Raw genomic sequence first — 20,174 nt, 5'->3', positions numbered from 1 at the left:
AAGCTACAAAAGATTTCAGACAAACATCTTCTCTGTTTGTCGTCTATTCTGGTAAAAGGAGAGGTCAAAAAGCGACTTCTACCTCTCTTTCCTTTTGGCTTAAAAGCATCATCCGATTGGCTTACGAGACTGCCAGACGGCAGCCTCCTGAAAGAATCACAGCTCACTCCACTAGGGCTGTGGCTTCCACATGGGCCTTCAAGAACGAGGCTTCTGTTGATCAGATATGTAAGGCAGCGACTTGGTCTTCACTGCACACTTTTGCCAAATTTTACAAATTTGATACTTTGCTTCTTTGGAGGCTATTTTTGGGAGAAAGGTTTTGCAAGCCGTGGTGCCTTCCATTTAGGTAACCTGATTTGCTCCCTCCCTTCATCCGTGTCCTAAAGCTTTGGTATTGGTTCCCACAAGTAAGGATGACGCCGTGGACCGGACACACCAATGTTGGAGAAAACAGAATTTATGCTTACCTGATAAATTACTTTCTCCAACGGTGTGTCCGGTCCACGGCCCGCCCTGGTTTTTTAATCAGGTCTGATGAATTATTTTCTCTAACTACAGTCACCACGGTACCATATGGTTTCTCCTATATTTTTCCTCCTGTCCGTCGGTCGAATGACTGGGGTGGGCGGAGCCTAGGAGGGACTATATGGCCAGCTTTGCTGGGACTCTTTGCCATTTCCTGTTGGGGAAGAGATATTCCCACAAGTAAGGATGACGCCGTGGACCGGACACACCGTTGGAGAAAGTAATTTATCAGGTAAGCATAAATTCTGTTTTTAATACAAATGAGGAAAGAATTGAGAAGATATGGGTAGTGAAAATATCAGTATCACAAAAACTATCATTCATCCAATGACTGGTGGATGGCATGTATCATTCCAGACGACATATGTTGTTTATCTGAGTACATATCAATATGAAATTGGTTATGTAGGAGAAATAACTCAGGGATCCAATAGATCAACATACAGTAAAACAGCTACCGGTAGCTTGCCAGTGGTCAAAGGCTGGATATCATATAACTTTAAAAGCTGACCATACACCTTGTGACTCCCATGAACACAACTGTCACCAGTGAGTGAAAGCACCAGTAATATATTTTCTTAAACAATTTTTTTTTTCCGAATATGCCAAACACTAGCAGCACAAACGATAATTACAACTGTCACACTTGCAAACACTCTTGCAAAACAATTTATGTAAATCTTTGTGAATGTAAATTATTCACGTCTGTTTTGTAACATAGTTTTGTAGAATAGAATAGAAACATGTCTCTACAATTTCCCAGATGGGGGCAAGAGGTTGCCTTTGGGTTTTCCTGGCCATTCTAGAGATGGTGCTTTGTACATTTTATTTCTTTTTATCTGTTTTCTAGTTTTTATTTTTGCATATGTTATAGTAAGAAATATTATAGAGGGGTTTTTTTGTTTTAATTTGTTTGTTCTGTAATATTTTGAAAGTGTTTTTGCGATGACTATAATAAAGAGCGAGCCGTAGCTTGTGGATGTGAATGTGTTTTATTGAGTCACTTCTGTTGTGTTTCTAATCATTTACAACCTGAATGTGACTGTAGGAGAGTTTAATAAAAGGGTAGGTTTTGTAAAAATATGCTTTAAGGAGGTAAATAAAAAGCTTAATTTATGATTTTCGTTTTTCTATTGTTTTAGTGTCCAAGGATCAGCTGTGATGTTTCAAGTGCACAGTAATGTTCCCAATATGACTGCAGAGGATGTTGCAAATGCGGCAGGTATGTAGAATTATTACTTTCTCCCATATTCAGATTTTTTGCTTTGTAGAAGTTATTTTGCTGATTTAAATGTTTATTGTGTGTTTGTATAATGATTATTTGTTATACATATTTGTTTTCCTGGACACTTATGAGTTATACATGCTGCAGGGTGTGCAGAGACGAACATGAATCAGTGTCACTATTTGTATGCTGTCCAGGATTGAAATTCATGTTCCTGCCTGCACACCCTGCAGCATGTATAACTTATAAATGTGCAGGAAAACATGGCTGAGGTGGCAACCCTACATAGGTATGAGATGTGTGTGCAAAGCTGGGCCTTAATGTCTCAGATAAAGGGTGTTGGACATGTTTGACTCAGAGGTGCATCTTGCTACATAAGAGCTAAATGGCTCTTGTTTTTTCTTTTTATAACCTACTTGTATTTATGGAGCCTTGCACAGATGTTCCTGTTTCTATGTTGACCTGTGCAAGGCTATTAATGTCACTAGGACCTATAAAACTAAGTGTTATAAGGCTTACTGTACTGCAGATGACATGTGCTTGAGATCTTCTTCCAGTTGCGCCATCATTATTGTATACAGTGCTACCATGCAGGTGCTTTTGTTTACTTGATATTTATTATGTGTAGGCACTTGCTATTCTTGTTGGCTTAAATATCATGCAGACTGTATTTTGCCATTGTTGAGTGCACTTATGGTGGTTTATCTTTGGTTACCTTGGTTTCGATGTTTATTGTTAGAATTAGTTGCTAACTTTAAAACTGATTTACCTTAGAAGAGTTTTTAATTGTATTTTACAGTTATTTGTAATCTTGGGAAATGTCTGTAAAATGTTTCAAGAAGTCCCTAGACTACATTTGTACCAGTTTGGTTACACTGGGATGTTTGATTTAACTAAAGGGAAATGAAAAACTAAATAAATTCTGGTTAGATATAAGCATTTATTCAAAGCAAAGAAAGAATAGCCTGCAAATAATACGTAGATATATATTTTTTAAAATATACTAGTTATTTATATTTCAAAGAAGTAAATTAAGATTTAGTCTCCATTAGGTAATGGGTGCCCCATGTTGTAACCTAGTTTTCCTTAGGTTTAATAGCTTATTTTATCTTCTGCTTAGGCCAGTTAGGCAAAGTTATGAATGAGTTACTGAAATTGCAATCTAAAAGTGTTTACTATTCATTTAATGTAAACAAAACCTTGAATTTAAGCTATATGTTTGTTTAACCATAATTTATCTCTTTCATATTAAGTGAACCCACACATATTATATATTGTTTTTTGGAGGACAAATATGGCTTGGTTTTTACATCAAATATTTATATATGAACTATAATGTAATATGAATTAAATCCAAGTAAATGTGAGAAATTAACAAATTGTAATTTCTCTATACACATGCACATAAATTTTTTATTGTGAATATCATAATCTTGAGTCCCTCCTAACTCCTTTTTCGAAACAGACTCTTCACTTTTTCTGGGGTGACTTTATGCAGACTGTGGGGGGATGGGGCGATCCTACAAGGAAAGTGCTTTGACGCAAAGTCTCTGGACATTCTATGATTCAAATGTGGAGGATTAGGAGGCTGGTTAAACAAAATATCTGATAAAACCTTTCGTGTCAATTACAGGAAAGTGTATGGCTTCTCTGTCCCAGTTTTTTTGTATAGCACATATGAATTATAGACTGCTATCTGTGTTAAATATTTGGCTAAGTTTTATTTGGTCTTGCGATGAGCCAGATATGGTTGTATGCACTCATCAGCTACATCTACTCCCCGATATACTTGCTGTATTCTACAATGCACTTTGCTTTTTGGATTTGTGCATCCTTTCCCCTGACAGACACTGGCACTGTACTTTCTGCATGCATTGTGGACAGCATGTACAATCTTTTATGTAAGTGTACCGAAGGGCCATCTCTTCATCATGGCGTAAAGATGATGTTGGGCCTCACCAGCCTTTACTGTATGTCAATATCTGCGGGGAAACCTTTGTGATTTTTGCGCACTGTGCCACAGGCTAGGGTTTCAAAATAAAATTCATTCTAAAACAAATCTATGCTGCTATAGTAGTTCTCGACCCATAGATGGTAGCCTTTGTTCAGCAAGCGTTGGAGGAGATCCCATGCGACTTTGCCATTTGCGCCCCTTAGAATCTGTGCAACCAGGTGGATCAAAATGACTATATTTCTCTTTATAAATGTGAAATGCCCAGGTATAACCTGTAGTGCATTTGCACAATTTATAAAATGTTATTTCATAGCATGAACGCTTAGATGGAATATATTTATTTAAAAGCAATCTGCCTTAAATTCCATCAGGGATTCAACTACACAGAAGTTCTGGTAAAGGGTGCCATTTTCTGCAAACTTTTCAGGTGTTTTACCAGGGGCTGTATCTTGCATATCCTGTCATGCAATGGATCATTTCTATGGGGCACTGGGCATTATCATTAAAATACAGAAAACGTAGCAGTTGTTAATATCTATCCCAATTTTCGACTGAGATTGTTGGATGCAGATGAGATAATATTTTGATAGGCATAATAGTTTTCAAAATAGCTTCTGAAGAGAGCCACAACCTCCAATGAATGAAAAAGGTTAAGTTAAAGCTAAATAGAAATTTGCAGAACACTTATATCTGTGCTGAATCCATTTTGTTGTATAAACAATTAATAAGTGACAGCCAAAGCTTCATGTATTAATACTTCTTATGGTTAGAGCAAAGAATACTAATCAGAACTAAACACAAAAATATAGGTTAATTCAGCAGTCGGGGTCTGTAAAAAAAGGTCTTAGACATTTTCAAATATTTCTTTTTAGAATGAACAAAGAGTAGAAAGAGCTGCGATGGCTCCTTAGGTCACAGTAGGTTATAGAACAATGAGATGAATAAAGGAAGTTTGAAGACTGCGGTTGACATGCTTATTTAATCACACAGCACCACTGTATTTTATTCTTGGTGAATAAAAACCTTTTTAATTTCCATATAATACAGAACATATTTCTTAAACGGACATTAATGTTGTTTTTTATTTATTCATAATAGTATATATATGAAACTTAACCCATCAATTGTAAAAGGTCTGCTTACAACATTAATATTTTAAAGGATTTATTTTGTTGTTTTGTTAGCAAAGCTTCATTCCACCAAACATTTCTTTAGCAAACAATACAACAGCACTGCCAGTAACTCAGATATTGTCATGGGATAAGTAAAGTCTGTCCAGTTAAGGACCCTTAGGTTGGGAAGTGACTTAGTATGCACACTGCCCCAGCACAAAGGGTGAAACCTAGGACGTGACAAAACCAGACGTGTGACAAGCATGTAGTCAGGTCAGGCCAAAGGACAAACTGTGTGGGCAAATACAGTACAGAATTAGTATCCAAAAGAGAAAACAAAGTTCAGGCCAAGGTCAGCAACTTGCGGGAAGAATACAAAGTGCAAAATCAGAGTCAAAAGCAATGTAAAGAAACAAGCATAAGTAGATAAAAGGAACAGCAAAAAATTAGATAGAATTAGCACATCCAGGAACTGTCCTATATACGGCATTAACTGAAGGCACTGCACGCCTTAAATAGCGCAGTAGAAGGCTCGCTGACGCTAACCCAACTTGAAATTAGCGCAGAATAGAGCTGCAGGATGATGTCCAAACAGACAGTAACCAATGTGCGCTAAGTTGTTGCTAGGCAACGCTAGGCAACGCGACACACGCTGACAGATATCAATCGATTTTTTTAGGAGCACACATAACACAAATAATACATTTTGGGCTCAAATACCCTTAACCAATTACTATACTCTCATTACTCCCTTTAAAGGGACATTGTACACTAGATTTTTCTTTGCATAAATGTTTTGTAGATGATCTATTTATATAACCCATCTGGGAGTGTTTTTTTTAACAATCAATAGTTTTGCTTATTTTAAAGTGCCTTTACATTTATGGTCTATGGCAGTGCTTTCCAAACTGTGTGTCGTGATACGTTAGTGTGTCGGCGGCAGTGTGTAGGTGTGGGACACAAAAAATTCAATTAAAAGAAATTACTGCTGAAGCAGGGACTGCTTCAGCACTAATTTCTTTTAATTTAATTTTTTTTTTTGGTTTCCGACTTTCCGCCTGCCTGCTACGCATATCACGTGATTGATACCTAGTGGGTCACAGATCATCTTAACCTATTGGCGCAGCTCAGTGGGAACTGAAACTATTACCGTTGGCGGCACATTGGCTCCTGACTGCAAATGTAGTCTCCTCAATCAGCTTGTGACTGTATGTGTAGTCAGTGAGTGGGACAGCAGTGTGTATGCAGCGCGTCAGTCGGACTCTCAGAGCTCTGAGGGCAGCAGCTTAAAGGGACAGTCTACTCAAAATTAAACTTTCATAATTCAGATAGGGCATGACATTTTGAACAACTTTCCAATTGACTTTAGTCATTACATTTGCTTTGTTGGCTTGGTGGTATTTTTGAAAAGCTAAACCTAGGTAGGCTCAAACTGATTACTAAACCGCCTCTTAGCTCAGAGCATTTTGAAAGTTTTTTCACAGTTAGACAGTACTAGTTCATGTGTAAAAATAATCCAAGAGCGCCTATAGGTAGGCAAAGGAAGATGTTATAGGTAGGCAAAGGAAGATGTTATAGAACACAAAAGAAAAGAAGGCGCCAACATAGTGTGAATCTGTATTGAAAGTTGTTCACTCCCCACACATTAATCGTACTTACAAGGAGTAAGGCACTTGAGAAGTGCTACAACGGCTTTCTGGAACATTAACAGCTGTCCAGGTAGCTGCTCTCTCGTGATGAAAGTGAAATCCTTGATGCCGTATATGATATGCAAATGTCTTGCAGCTATGACCCCTCTTGCAGTATTACTCTCTCTTGTAGTATCTGCCTTAGGAGAAATGCCCAAACCAGGTGGGCTAGCAGCTGGAATCCGTATGCAAAAATGGATAAAAAAAATCTCAAGCATAAAATATCACTCAAGCCTCAGGTGAAACTAGTAGTCTCAGGTGAAACTAGTAGTCTTGAAAAAGGCCTATAAAGAGGCCGAAACGCGTTGACAAATTGGTGAGCATCATTTTAATATTATTTAGGTTGTGAAACGTTATTGCACTATGTTATCTTTTTAATTTGCAGGTATCACCAAAGATATCACTGAAAGGAAAAGCACAGATATTTAATAATAAGGACAAACCATCATCACTTACACAGATACACTTGGAAATTTACTTTTAAGTAAACACTTCATTAGGAGGAGCACTCTTTAACAATTATTTGGATTACACATACCACTAATTTTTTGTGATCACATTATTATAATAATTTTTTAAATTTTTTATTTTTATTTTTTCATTTTTTTCACTGAACTTTTTCAACGGATTTTTTCACTGATTTTTTCACTGGACTTTTTATGATCCAAGCACACTTTTCATTATCCAAGCACAGTTTTTAATTTTGTCATCTAAGATTCTTTCTATTGTTTTAAAGATCTCTTATGACTCCCATTTGATGAGACTTCATAAGAGCTTTATTCTCATTGGTAATCATTTTAACTGTCTGACTGTTACTATCGCCCGCTGTTTGCAAGTTATATTTGACAACTGTTTTTATTGTATGTAGTATACATGGATCCATGTTATTTATAATTATGTTTTATGTTTTATGATTTGTAATAAATTTGAACCTAGTTAATCTGTTAACATCTTCCTTTGCCTACCTATAACATCTTCCTTTGCCTACCTATAGGCGCTCTTGGATTATTTTTATATTAGTAACTCTCTTTTAGGGTAAGCTAGATACCCTATTACCCAGGAGCTATAAGGAAGTAGGTGAGCGCTGTTAGTCTTCTGTACTATACTAGTTCATGTGTGTCATATAGATAACATTGTGCTCACTCCCGTGGAGTTATTTAGGAGTCTTCACTGATTGGCTAAACTGCATGTCAGTCAAAAGCACTGAGATAAGAGGGCAGTCTGCAGAGGCCCAGATACAAGGTAATCACAGAGGTAAAACATATTAATATAACCGTGTTGGTTATGCAAAACTGGGGAATGGGAAATAAAGGGATTATCTGTCTTTTCAAACAATACAAATTCAGATGTAGACTGTCCCTTTAAACACTGAGCTGAAGTCAGAAGTCAAAATGTTTTTTTTTTGGTTTTTTTTGGGGGGGGGGGGGGGGGTGGTTTGCAGCTAGCTCCCAGTAGTGCATTGCTGCTCCTGCTCTTGATATATGGATAGGAAGTGGAAGCTTAAAAATGCTTGATGATAAAATGTGAGTGTCTTTATCTACAGTAATATTCCATCACATATTCAGAAACTGTTCATCCCATCAACCTCATACATGCCATTAAAATAGTAAGTAGCTATTGGTGTTATTAAACTTTTTTTTAATTCTTGCACATACATACTGTTACTTGTAAATACATTTTGTTATTTTATAATTTATGTATGTGTCCGTATCTCTTTAAACAAGTTAGTTTAACCTCCTGTTTGCTATAACAACTGAATTACTGTGTCGCAAAATAAAGTAGGTCTAAAAGCTCTGGTCTATGGGGAACTGTGTGTTCTCTATAAATATATATGCTTTTTTTTATATATATATATATATATATATATGTGTGTGTGTTAACGACTTACCCCCTTCAGTGCTCTAGGTTCTCTCATGTGAGCCTTCCGTACAATGGGGTCGCATTCGCATTGCACCTAACTTGTAATATCATCACACATTTGCGTGTGCTGGTATTATTGAGTGGAGCGCAAATATCACTGTTGTGCAAGCGATATTTTGCACTCCACTTGTAATGTGTCCCTAAATGTTTCGGATGATGGCTAGAAGCTAACAATATATTGTTAGTATTTGTGTCCATCCGATAATTTTCAGTGGCTATTAGGTTACCTTCTTTTCTTTTAAGCAATCTTATTTATTGACACAGTATAAAAATAAAAGTTCTGTGGTCACCAAAAGGTTAATTTATGTTATCATTTTAATCATTTATTATAAATATTTAATCACTTTAAAATGTTAGAAAATGTGTGACTTTATTTTACCTTTCTGTGGATTACATACAAACATACATGTAGAATATATAAAAATATGTTTTTATTTTTTGTGCTGCAAAATTCCATAGCTCTGTATATGTGTGTATATATATATATATATATATATATATATATATATATATATATATATATATATATATATATATATATATATATATGTGTATGTGTGTGTATATATACACGGAGTGAAGAATTATTAGGCAAATTAGTATTTTGACCACATCATCCTCTTTATGCATGTTGTCTTACTCCAAGCTGTATAGGCTTGAAAGCCTACTACCAATTAAGCATATTAGGTGATGTGCATCTCTGTAATGAGAAGGGGTGTGGTCTAATGACATCAACACCCTATATCAGGTGTGCATAATTATTAGGCAACTTCCTTTCCTTTGGCAAAATGGGTCAAAAGAAGGACTTGACAGGCTCAGAAAAGTAAAAAATAGTGAGATATCTTGCAGAGGGATGCAGCACTCTTAAAATTGCAAAGCTTCTGAAGCGTGATCATTGAACAATCAAGCGTTTCATTCAAAATAGTCAACAGGGTCGCAAGAAGCGTGTGGAAAAACCAAGGCGCAAAATAACTGCCCATGAACTGAGAAAAGTCAAGCGTGCAGCTGACAAGATGCCACTTGCCACCAGTTTGGCCATATTTCAGAGCTGCAACATCACTGGAGTGACCAAAAGCACAAGGTGTGCAATACTCAGAGACATGGCCAAGGTAAGAAAGGCTGAAAGACGACCACCACTGAACAAGACGCACAAGCTGAAACGTCAAGACTGGGCCAAAAAATATCTCAAGACTGATTTTTCTAAGGTTTTATGGACTGATGAAATGAGAGTGAGTCTTGATGGGCCGGATGGATGGGCCCGTGGCTGGATTGGTAAAGGGCAGAGAGCTCCAGTCCGACTCAGACACCAGCAAGGTGGAGGTGGAGTACTGGTTTGGGCTGGTATCATCAAAGATGAGCTTGTGGGGCCTTTTCGGGTTGAGGATGGAGTCAAGCTCAACTCCCAGTCCTACTGCCAGTTTCTGGAAGACACCTTCTTCAAGCAGTGGTACAGGAAGAAGTCTGCATCCTTCAAGAAAAACATGATTTTCATGCAGGACAATGCTCCATCACACGCGTCCAAGTACTCCACAGCGTGGCTGGCAAGAAAGGGTATAAAAGAAGAAAATCTAATGACATGGCCTCCTTGCTCACCTGATTTGAACCACATTGAGAACCTGTGGTCCATCATCAAATGTGAGATTTACAAGGAGGGAAAACAGTACACCTCTCTGAACAGTGTCTGGGAGGCTGTGGTTGCTGCTGCACGCAATGTTGATGGTGAACAGATCAAAACACTGACAGAATCCATGGATGGCAGACTTTTGAGTGTCCTTGCAAAGAAAGGTGGCTATATTGGTCACTGATTTGTTTTTGTTTTGTTTTTGAATGTCAAAAATGTATATTTGTGAATGTTGAGATGTTATATTGGTTTCACTGGTAAAAATAAATAATTGAAATGGGTATATATTTGTTTTTTGTTAAGTTGCCTAATAATTATGCACAGTAATAGTCACCTGCACACACAGATATCCCCCTAAAATAGCTATAACTAAAAACAAACTAAAAACTACTTCCAAAACTATTCAGCTTTTTATTAATTCGTTTTTTGGGTTCATTGAGAACATGGTTGTTGTTCAATAATAAAATTAATCCTCAAAAATACAACTTGCCTAATAATTCTGCACTCCCTGTATGTGTGTGTGTGTGTATATATATATATATATATATATATATATATATGTGTGTGTGTGTTTGGTGAGTGGGTGTTTAAATCAGGTAAAACAAAAGGTGACACTTGGATGGACAAATTAGTCTTGTTTTGTTTGAGAACGATTTGATGGAATCTTTGATAAATCAGGCTGATAGGATTTGTCACAGATTGTGCCCTAGGATTTCTAATGAATGATGGCTAATATTTATAGCACACTATTTATAAATGCCTATTTATTTGAATTAGATCACTGGCTGTGAGTTTGTAATGGTTTACTTTACCCAGTGATGCTGATATTGAATATAAATGAAACTGGCTTACATGAGTGTGACTAAAATGTATTTGCAAGGCACCAGGCTACATGACGTCCCATCTAGTTTGTAAAATGTAAATGTGAGATATTTGTTCAATAAGTGTTGTACATTTGCTATGACATGTCATACTGTGTAGCGCTGAAGAAACGTCTTTAGAGTTTGCCAATTTTCGCCACTCCGAGTGTTGACATGACCATAGTGCTGCTGGTAACTCTTAGCAACATAGGAATTAAAATACAAGGGCTATTTATTTGATTGTTGTATAGAAAAGATTGCTTTTTTCTTCCTTTTATTTTAAAATTAGTATTACCTTGAGAATGTTTGTCTTTCAGTTCTATTTTGCATCTATTTTAACAAATATTGCAGACCCACTTGTAAAAATGTATACAAATATACTACCATTAAAGGGATAGTAAACCCAATTTTTTTTCTTTCATGATTCAGATAGAGCATGCAATTTTAAGCAACTTTCTAATTTACTCCTATTATCAATTTTTCTTTGCTTTTTTGGTATCTTTATTTGAAAAAGTAGGAATATAAGCTTAGGAGCCGGCCCATTTTTTGGTTCAGAACCTGGGTAGTGCTTGCTGATTGGTGGCTAAATGTAGCCACCATTAAGCAAGCACTATCCAGTGTGGTGAACCTAAAATGGGCCGGCTCCTACTCTTCAAGAGAATGAAGAAAATTTAATAATAGGAGTAAATTAGAAAGTTCTTTAAAATTGTATGCTCTGTCTGAATCAGATTCATTAAAGAAAAATATTTGGGCTTAGTTTCCCTTTAAAATTCACTTACTTGTACTACCATTACTAATTAATTACTCTAAATATTATACTTGATTAGATTTTTTATGATATGTGAAGCATATTGATTACATTGGTCACTGAATCTTTTTACTTTAATTTTTAAACGTCGTTTTGTCCTGTACGTGTGGTGTGTAATTTGCAAAACCTGAAATCAATCATGAATGGGAAAATAGACAGCAGACAAATGGGTTAATTCATGCAGTCAATCTCTTGTCCAGGAGATCAATATCAGAGAACTATCATTACAAGCACAATTTGCGATCTGGCAGCGTGTTCATTGAATGGATTTGTCTCTATTTGGCCAAGCTGGAACTGCTTCAACCTCATAGAAATGTGAATGGCTCTCGAAAAGGATAATGATGTTTTAGTAATAAGGTTGGGAACAGTTTTCACCACATATCTTAAAGGGATATGAAACCCCAACATTTTCTTTTGGGATTTAGACAGAGAATACAATTTAAAAAATGTAACTACTGCTATCAAATTTTTCCTTTGTTCCCATGGTATTCTTTGTTGAAGAGATACCTAGTTAGATGTCTGGAGCAGTACATCGCAGAAAATAATATAATAATAATAATAATAATTATTCTTGCAAACCTGCTGCCATATTGAGCTCCAGATATGTGCACTCTCCTGAGCTTACCTCCCTGCTGTTCAACAAAAGATACCAAAATAATAAAGAACATTTGATAATATAAGTAAGTTAGAAAGTTGTTTAAAATTGCATGCTCTGGGCTCTATTTAAGAAGCTGCGAAATGCAGCTTTGGAGCACTTTCGGCTGCAGGCTCACATGAGCGAACCTCAGTCATCCGACTGCTGCTTCTTGACCTGCTACCCCAACTCGTAATGTTTCTCGATGCCTCCCAGACTTCTCTGACTGGGGTGATTGACAGCCCCTGCTCAAGCTTGATTGGCGTGTGTGAGCAGGGGCAGTGTTGCACAAGCATATTGATGCCTTCTATCCGCAATGCTGGGAGATGCAAGGGTCTGCCATCGCCCCCCTGGCCCTTAGTAAATCTAGCCCTCTATCTGTATCATGAAATAAAAATGTTTGTGTTTCATGCTCCTTTAATTGTGCATGGAGACAACACTTACTGGCCAAACAAAGGATGTTTCATCAGTCTGCAGAATACCATTGCATTGTTGTTCCTTATATTGCCAAACTGTTTTTCTATGCATAAATAATAATTTTTTATTAAAATCTTTTATATAGACAGAAAAACCAACAGAAAGAATCTTTCCCAGCTGCATTTCTAGTAGGCAAACTAGCACACAATATTTGTATTTCCACACTCAGCAGTTACTTTGCTTTTTTGTGCCTTATATTTGGTGTGTGGCTTGATCCGCCGGTATGTGGGGCACTCTGTGCATTCTGGGTAATGCAGTTTTCTACCTAGAGCTCTCGTACTTCCAGTTTGTTTGTTGCTTCTGGCAGCAGCCTGGAGTGTAAAGCTCTAGTCCACTTTTCCTGAAAATGGTTTATTTTCCCTTTCTGATAAGTAAAAGAGCACATGGCAGCCCCCCGCAATCCTGCAACATACCTCTCCCCAATTAGCCTGTTATCATTTCATGCTTAAGCCAAACCAGGGATATTTTGTTAACATAATAACAGTTGGGAGTCCTGTCTTCTTCAGACTCAAGTGCAGATTGGCTCCTCCTTATAAGGAAAATGGTGGGTGGGGTTTGACTATTGAAAAACAAGTGCATCAAACAAGGGGTTAACCTGTTCTAATAACATTCAAACTCTGCTGATATGTTCATCTATTTGAAGACTACAGACAAATGTGTAATTAATTGATGTGTAATGATTTAATGTGAATTTGTTTTGACACCCAATAAAAATAAAATTATTCCTTAAAATATAGCTTAAAGGGACATGAAACCCAAAAGTTTTCTTTCATGATTTAGATAGATCATACCATTGTAAAAAAACTTTCCAATTTACTTCTGCTATCATTCTCTTGATATTCCTTTGTTGAAGGAGCAGTAATGCCTTTCTGGGAGCTAGCTGAAAGCCATTGACAACGGACATATACGTGTAGCCGCCGATCAGCAGCTCCTGAGCCTACCTAGTATGCTAGGTATACTAAACAGCTAAAAGGTTGAAAAGGTGGAGGTATAGGGGCCGATTTATTAAGGGCTGAATGTGCCCTAATGCCTCTATTTGGCTCGCCGGAAACAGGAGTTAAGAAGCAGACCGCTGCTCCTTAACTAGTATGCCTCCTCTGAGGCTGCGGACGATCGGTTTGATTGACACCTAGAATCTGCAAATTGCATTGCACAAGCAGTTCACCAGAACTGCTTGTGCAATGTCAAATGTCGACAGCGTATGCTGTCGGCATTCAGCGATGTTTGGCTGACATGATTCGCTACATCGGTTCATGTCCGCCAGATATTGATAAATCAGCCCGATGGTGTGGAAAGATTTCAATATATTTTTGGGATGAATCCTTTTAGAATCCTAAAAAATAAATAAATATTAAAGTGGAAAATGAATAACATAAAATTACTAACGCCTAGATTTAGAGTTCTGCGTTAGCCATCAAAACCAGTGTTAAGGGGTCCTAACGCTGGTTTTTACCGCCCGCTGGTATTTAGAGTCAGTCAGGAAAGGGTCTAACGCTCACTTTCCAGCCGCGACTTTTCCATACCGCAGATCCCCTTACGCCAATTGCGTATCCTATCTTTTCAATGGGATCTTCCTAACGCTGGTATTTAGAGTCTTGGCTGAAGTGAGCATTAGAACTCTAACGACAAAACTCCAGCCGCAGAAAAAAGTCAGGAGTTAAGAGCTTTATGGGCTAACGTCGGTTTATAAAGCTCTTAACTACTGTGCTCTAAAGTACACTAACACCCATAAACTACCTATGTACCCCTAAACCGAGGCCCCCCCACATCGCCGCCACTCTAATAAAAATTTTTAACCGCTAATCTGCCGACCGCACACCTCCGCCACATACATTATCTCTATGTACCCCTAATCTGCTGCCCCTAACACCGCCGACACCTACATAATAATTATTAACCCCTAATCTGACCCCCCAACGTCGCCGCTACCTTACCTACACTTATTAACCCCTAATCTGCCGACCGGACCTCGCCGCCACTATAATAAATGTATTAACCCCTAAACCGCCACACTCCCGCCTCAAAAACCCTATAATAAATAGTATTAACCCCTAATCTGCCCTCCCTAACATCTTTGACACCTAACTTCAAGTATTAACCCCTAATCTGCCGACCGGACCTCGCCGCTACTCTAATAAATGTATTAACCCCTAAAGCTAAGTCTAACACTAACACCCCCCTAAGTTAAATATAATTTTTATCTAACGAAATTAATTCAATCTTATTAAATAAATTATTCCTATTTAAAGCTAAATACTTACCTGTAAAATAAACCCTAATATAGCTACAATATAAATAATAATTATATTGTAGCTATTTTAGGATTTATAAAATAAATATACCATAAATCACAAACCAAAAAAAATGTGATATAAATGTGATAATAAAATAACAAAAATAAAGTTCATATATAAGGATATATCCGAGTTTTCTTGATAGAATGTTCTGCTTGTTAGCAAATCTGCAACCAATTCCTTAGTTGAATCTCATGGAGAAAGAAACAGAAAATAGCAACATAGTGTGACACTGTATCAACTCGTGGATAGGTAATTCTTTTGTAACAAATGGTTACTCACATTCGTTGGAGCTTTCGACTAAGCTCTAGGATATGCGCACTCCCTCTTTATACTGGAGGGAAAACAGTATACTTGGCAAATATCAGATATAAAATTTATTTAAAATATACATAAAAGCGTCACAACAGCCTTTAAACCACCAATATGTAGGGTCCAACAACAAAGGTAATATGACCGATGTTTGGAAGGGCTACTCCCGTGTAGGGGTAAATGGCTCAGCAGATGTATGGCCGCCGAAACCACTTCCACACAAACACAAGATGACAGCGCTGTTACCCCAGGTGTCCCGGCTTGATGTAGAGACGCGGTAAAAGGATCTGAACTTTCTATCAAGAAAACTCGGATATTTCCTTATATATGAACTTTATTTTTGTTATTTTATTATTTTAGGATTTATATTTATTTTACAGGCAACTTTGTATTTATTTTAACTAGGTACAATAGCTATTAAATAGTTATTAACTATTTAATAGCTACCTAGTTAAAATAATTACAAAATTACCTGTAAAATAAATCCTAACCTAAGTTACAATTAAACCTTACACTACACTATCAATAAATAAACTAAACTACCTACAATTACCTACAATGAAATCAACTAAACTAAATTACAAAAAACCCCACTAAATTACAAAAAATAAAAAAGATTACAAGAATTTTAAACTAATTACACTTACTCTAAGCCCCCTAAAAAAATAACAAAGCCCCCCAAAATAAAAAAAAAGCCCTACCCTATTCTAAAATAAAAAGTTAACAGCTCTATTACCTTACCAGCCCTTAAAAGGGCTTTTTGCGGGGCATGCCCCAAAGAAATCAGCTCTTTTGCCTGTAAAAAAAACATACAATACCCCCCCCAACATTACAACCCACCACCCACATACCCCTAATCTAACCCAAACCCCCCTTAAAAAACCTAACACTAAGCCCCTGAAGATCTCCCTACCTTGTCTTCACCCAGCCGGGTATCACCGATCCGTCCAGAAGAGGGTCCGAAGTGTTGAAGCAGCCGACGCGGAGCCATCCTTCCTAACCGACGGACTAACGACGAATGAAGGTTCCTTTAAATTACGTCATCCAAGATGGCGTCCCTCGAATCCCGACCAGACAATCAGATCAGCCAATCAGCTTGAGCTCGCATTCTATTGGCTGATCGGAACAGCCAATAGAATGCAAGCTCAATACGATTGGCTGATCCAATCAGATTTTTCCTACCTTAATTCCGATTGGCTGATAGAATCCTATCAGCCAATCGGAATTCGAGGGATGCCATCTTGGATGACATCATTTAAAGGAACCTTCATTCGTCGTTAGTCCGTCGGTGAGGAAGGATGGCTCCGCGTCGGCTGCTTCAAGATGGACCCGCTCCGCTCCGGATGGAAGAAGATAGAAGATGCCGCCTGGATGAAGACTTTGGACCCTCTGGAGGACCTCTTCTTACCGGATAGGATGAAGACTACGGACCCTCTTCTGGACGGATCAGTGATACCTGGCTGGGTGAAGACAAGGTAGGGAGATCTTCAGGGGCTTAGTGTTAGGTTTTTTAAGGGGGGGTTGGGTTAGATTAGGGGTATGTGGGTGGTGGGTTGTAATGTTGGGGAGGGTATTGTATGTTTTTTTTTTACAGGCAAAAGAGCTGATTTCTTTGGGGCATGCCCCGCAAAAAGCCCTTTTAAGGGCTGGTAAGGTAATAGAGCTGTTAACTTTTTATTTTAGAATAGGGTAGGGCATTTTTTTATTTTGGGGGCTTTGTTATTTTTTTAGGGGGCTTAGAGTAGGTGTAATTAGTTTAAAATTCTTGTAATCTTTTTTTATTTTTTGTAATTTAGTGGGTTTTTTTTTTGTAGTTTAGTTGATTTAATTGTAGGTAATTGTAGGTAGTTTATTTAATTAATTTATTGATAGTGTAGTGTTAGGTTTAATTGTAACTTAGGTTAGGATTTATTTTACAGGTAATTTTGTAATTATTTTAACTAGGTAGCTATTAAATAGTTAATAACTATTTAATAGCTATTGTACCTAGTTAAAATAAATACAAAGTTGCCTGTAAAATAAATATAAATCCTAAAATAGCTACAATATAATTATTCATTATATTGTAGCTATATTAGGGTTTATTTTACAGGTGTATTTAGCTTTAAATAGGATTAATTTATTTAATAAGAAATAATTTATTTCGTTAGATTTAAATTATATTTAACTTAGGGGGGTGTTAGGGTTAGACTTAGCTTTAGGGGTTAATACATTTATTATAGTAGCAGTGAAGTCCGGTCGGCAGATTAGGGGTTAATACTTGAAGTTAGGTGTTGGCGATGTTAGTGAGGGCAGATTAGGGGTTAATAAAATTTATTATAGGGTTTGCGAGGCGGGAGTGAGGTGGTTTAGGGGTTAATACATTTATTATAGTGGCGGCTAGGTCCGGTCGGAAGATTAGGGGTTAATAAGTGTAGGTAAGGTAGAGGCGACGTTGGGGGGGGCAGATTAGGGGTTAATAAATATAATGTAGGTGTCGGCGACGTTGGGGGCAGCAGATTAGGGGTTCATAGGGATAACGTAGGTTGCGGCAGTGTCCGGAGCGGCAGATTAGGGGTTAATAATATAATCCAGGTGTCAGCGATAGCGGGGGTGGCAGATTAGGGGTTAATAATATAATCCAGGTGTCAGCAATAGCGGGGGCGGCAGATTAGGGGTTAATAAGTGTAAGGTTAGGGGTGTTTAGACTCGGGGTACATGTTAGGGTGTTAGGTGCAGACTTAGAAACTGTTTCCCCATAGGAAACAATGGGGCTGCGTTAGGAGCTGAACGCTGCTTTTTTGCAGGTGTTAGGTTTTTTTCAGCTCAAACTGCCCCATTGTTTCCTATGGGGGAATCGTGCACAAGCACGTTTTTCAAGCTGGCCGCTACCGTAAGCAACGCTGGTATTGAGAGTTGAAGTGGCGGTAAATATGCCTGTACGCTCCCTTTTTGGAGCCTAACGCAGCCCTTCAGAGAACTCTAAATACCAGCGTTATTTAAAAGGTGCGGGGGAAAAAAAACATGCGTAGCTAACGCACCCCTTTGGCCGCAAAACTCTAAATCTAGGTGTAAGAAATTTAGATAATGGAGCTGCCAGTGAATCCAATGTAGGTCTAGATTCCAATGTTGTAGAATTTTTTTTTTTGCAAACTGTTTTTTTTTCTTTATACTTAGCAACAGTTTTCCAATCAGGCTGAAGTGCATCTGTTTGAATGGTTTAGCACATCAGGGTTACACACCGATATTTCTGTATCAGCATGTTTTCTACCACTTGTATTTGTTAAAGTGAAGGTCAATTTTGACGAATTAGTGCCCGGTTTTTAATAATCCTATTGAAAACAAGGACACTTTAATTCATCAAAATTGACATTTCAAGCGTTTTCTTCAAAAACTTACCTTTTAATCCTGAGAGCCGCTGCAGTGCTTCCTCTGCCCGTTGCTAGTCCTCTTTGCGGGTCCAAAATGATGAATCCGGCTTCATCCAATCACTGCGTTCCCTCAGGCCATGATCCCCCCCGGGGGGAACGCCGTGATTGGAGGAAGCCTGATTAATTAATCTCTGAGGTAAGCAGAGGCTTCCGACGGCCGGGGGAATTAATGGAGCAGCTTTCAGGATTCGTCAAAATTGACCTTTACTTTAAAGGATTCCAAAACTTTATTATTTTCAGCCCAACCTGACTATCGTTTTCAAACAACAAACGTTTATATAACATATCTTACCTATTTTTTCAGTAAAACGATTTTTCAGAAGACTTGAAAATTATAATTTATATTTAGAGCATGACGTCAGTACAGTCAACCCTCTAATATGGGCCGTGCACTACCAAACACAATCGCCAATCCGATTCCCATTTTATGCATATCATGCATATCATTAAGTGACTATGTCGTCACCAGACGCATGCGCTTTGTGTTCCTTGACTCGCATATCCTATCTCGTCACCAGACGCATGCGCTTATTTCTAACCCTAATGCTCCTTATTGTTAGGGAGATTCTCTCAGCGCAGCGCTCAGTTCTTACCCGATACAGAGGGTCTGCTGGTGACGTATACTATGGACTGAATATCGCGCAATGCGCATAGCGGCATTTGTCATCCATTTTGATAACCTGGGTTATCGGTCCGGATTTGAAGATTGAAAAATACTAGCTGGCGGTGGGTTTGGAATTTGTTAAATTTTCAATCTTGATTTTATAAGAAATGGTATTAATTGGAAACACAAAGCCTATTACAAATATATGTAATCTATAATAAACTTGCAATTGAAGATTACTTTTTTTCATGGTTTAGTGTCCCTTTAAGTGTGCAAATACGGAAGTTGTTTATGACATTTTCACAGGCTTTGTGATGACCTTCATGTAAGTAAATAATAGGCAGCCAATGGGAAACAAGAGAATTATCAAAAGTTGATACATTAATGTACCACAAGAAGACTGCCTGCATTTTAGCTGTGTAGTTAAAATCAGAAAGGGAGGGACATAGAGGGGTGTGACAGGAGTGTCAGAGGTCTCAATTAAGACTGGGACCATACATCTAGGGGCCCCTTCTAGCTATACATGCATCCTGCTGACCCCTCTTTGTTCTCTTCCCTGCAAAAATAGGGAACACAGTATATGGAAATTGTATGAATTTGCCTTTTTGGTGGCAAGGTTTCCAAGATGGCAGCCACAGTGGTGATGTACTGGAAAACTTGTCACCATATTTGCACAGGAAGGATTCACAAGTGTATATTCTCTATTAGCTAAGTAGGGGGGGGGGGG

General features: G+C 37.8%; 1 protein-coding gene across 1 annotated transcript in view; it reads left to right on the top strand.

Annotated features, from left to right (window-relative positions):
- Positions 1–20,174, top strand: part of PTPRN2 (protein tyrosine phosphatase receptor type N2) — a 1,723,588-nt gene that overhangs the window by 716,591 nt on the left and 986,823 nt on the right. The window contains exon 11 of the mRNA XM_053715671.1: positions 1,671–1,750. Coding sequence (XP_053571646.1) covers positions 1,671–1,750 — 80 coding nt within the window. The remainder of the gene's footprint in view (positions 1–1,670; positions 1,751–20,174) is intronic.

Source organism: Bombina bombina, chromosome 5 (assembly GCF_027579735.1).
Source record: "Bombina bombina isolate aBomBom1 chromosome 5, aBomBom1.pri, whole genome shotgun sequence".
NCBI lineage: Eukaryota > Metazoa > Chordata > Amphibia > Anura > Bombinatoridae > Bombina > Bombina bombina.
Note: the sequence above shows the minus strand (reverse complement) of the source record. Positions and strands in the feature narration are given on the sequence as shown.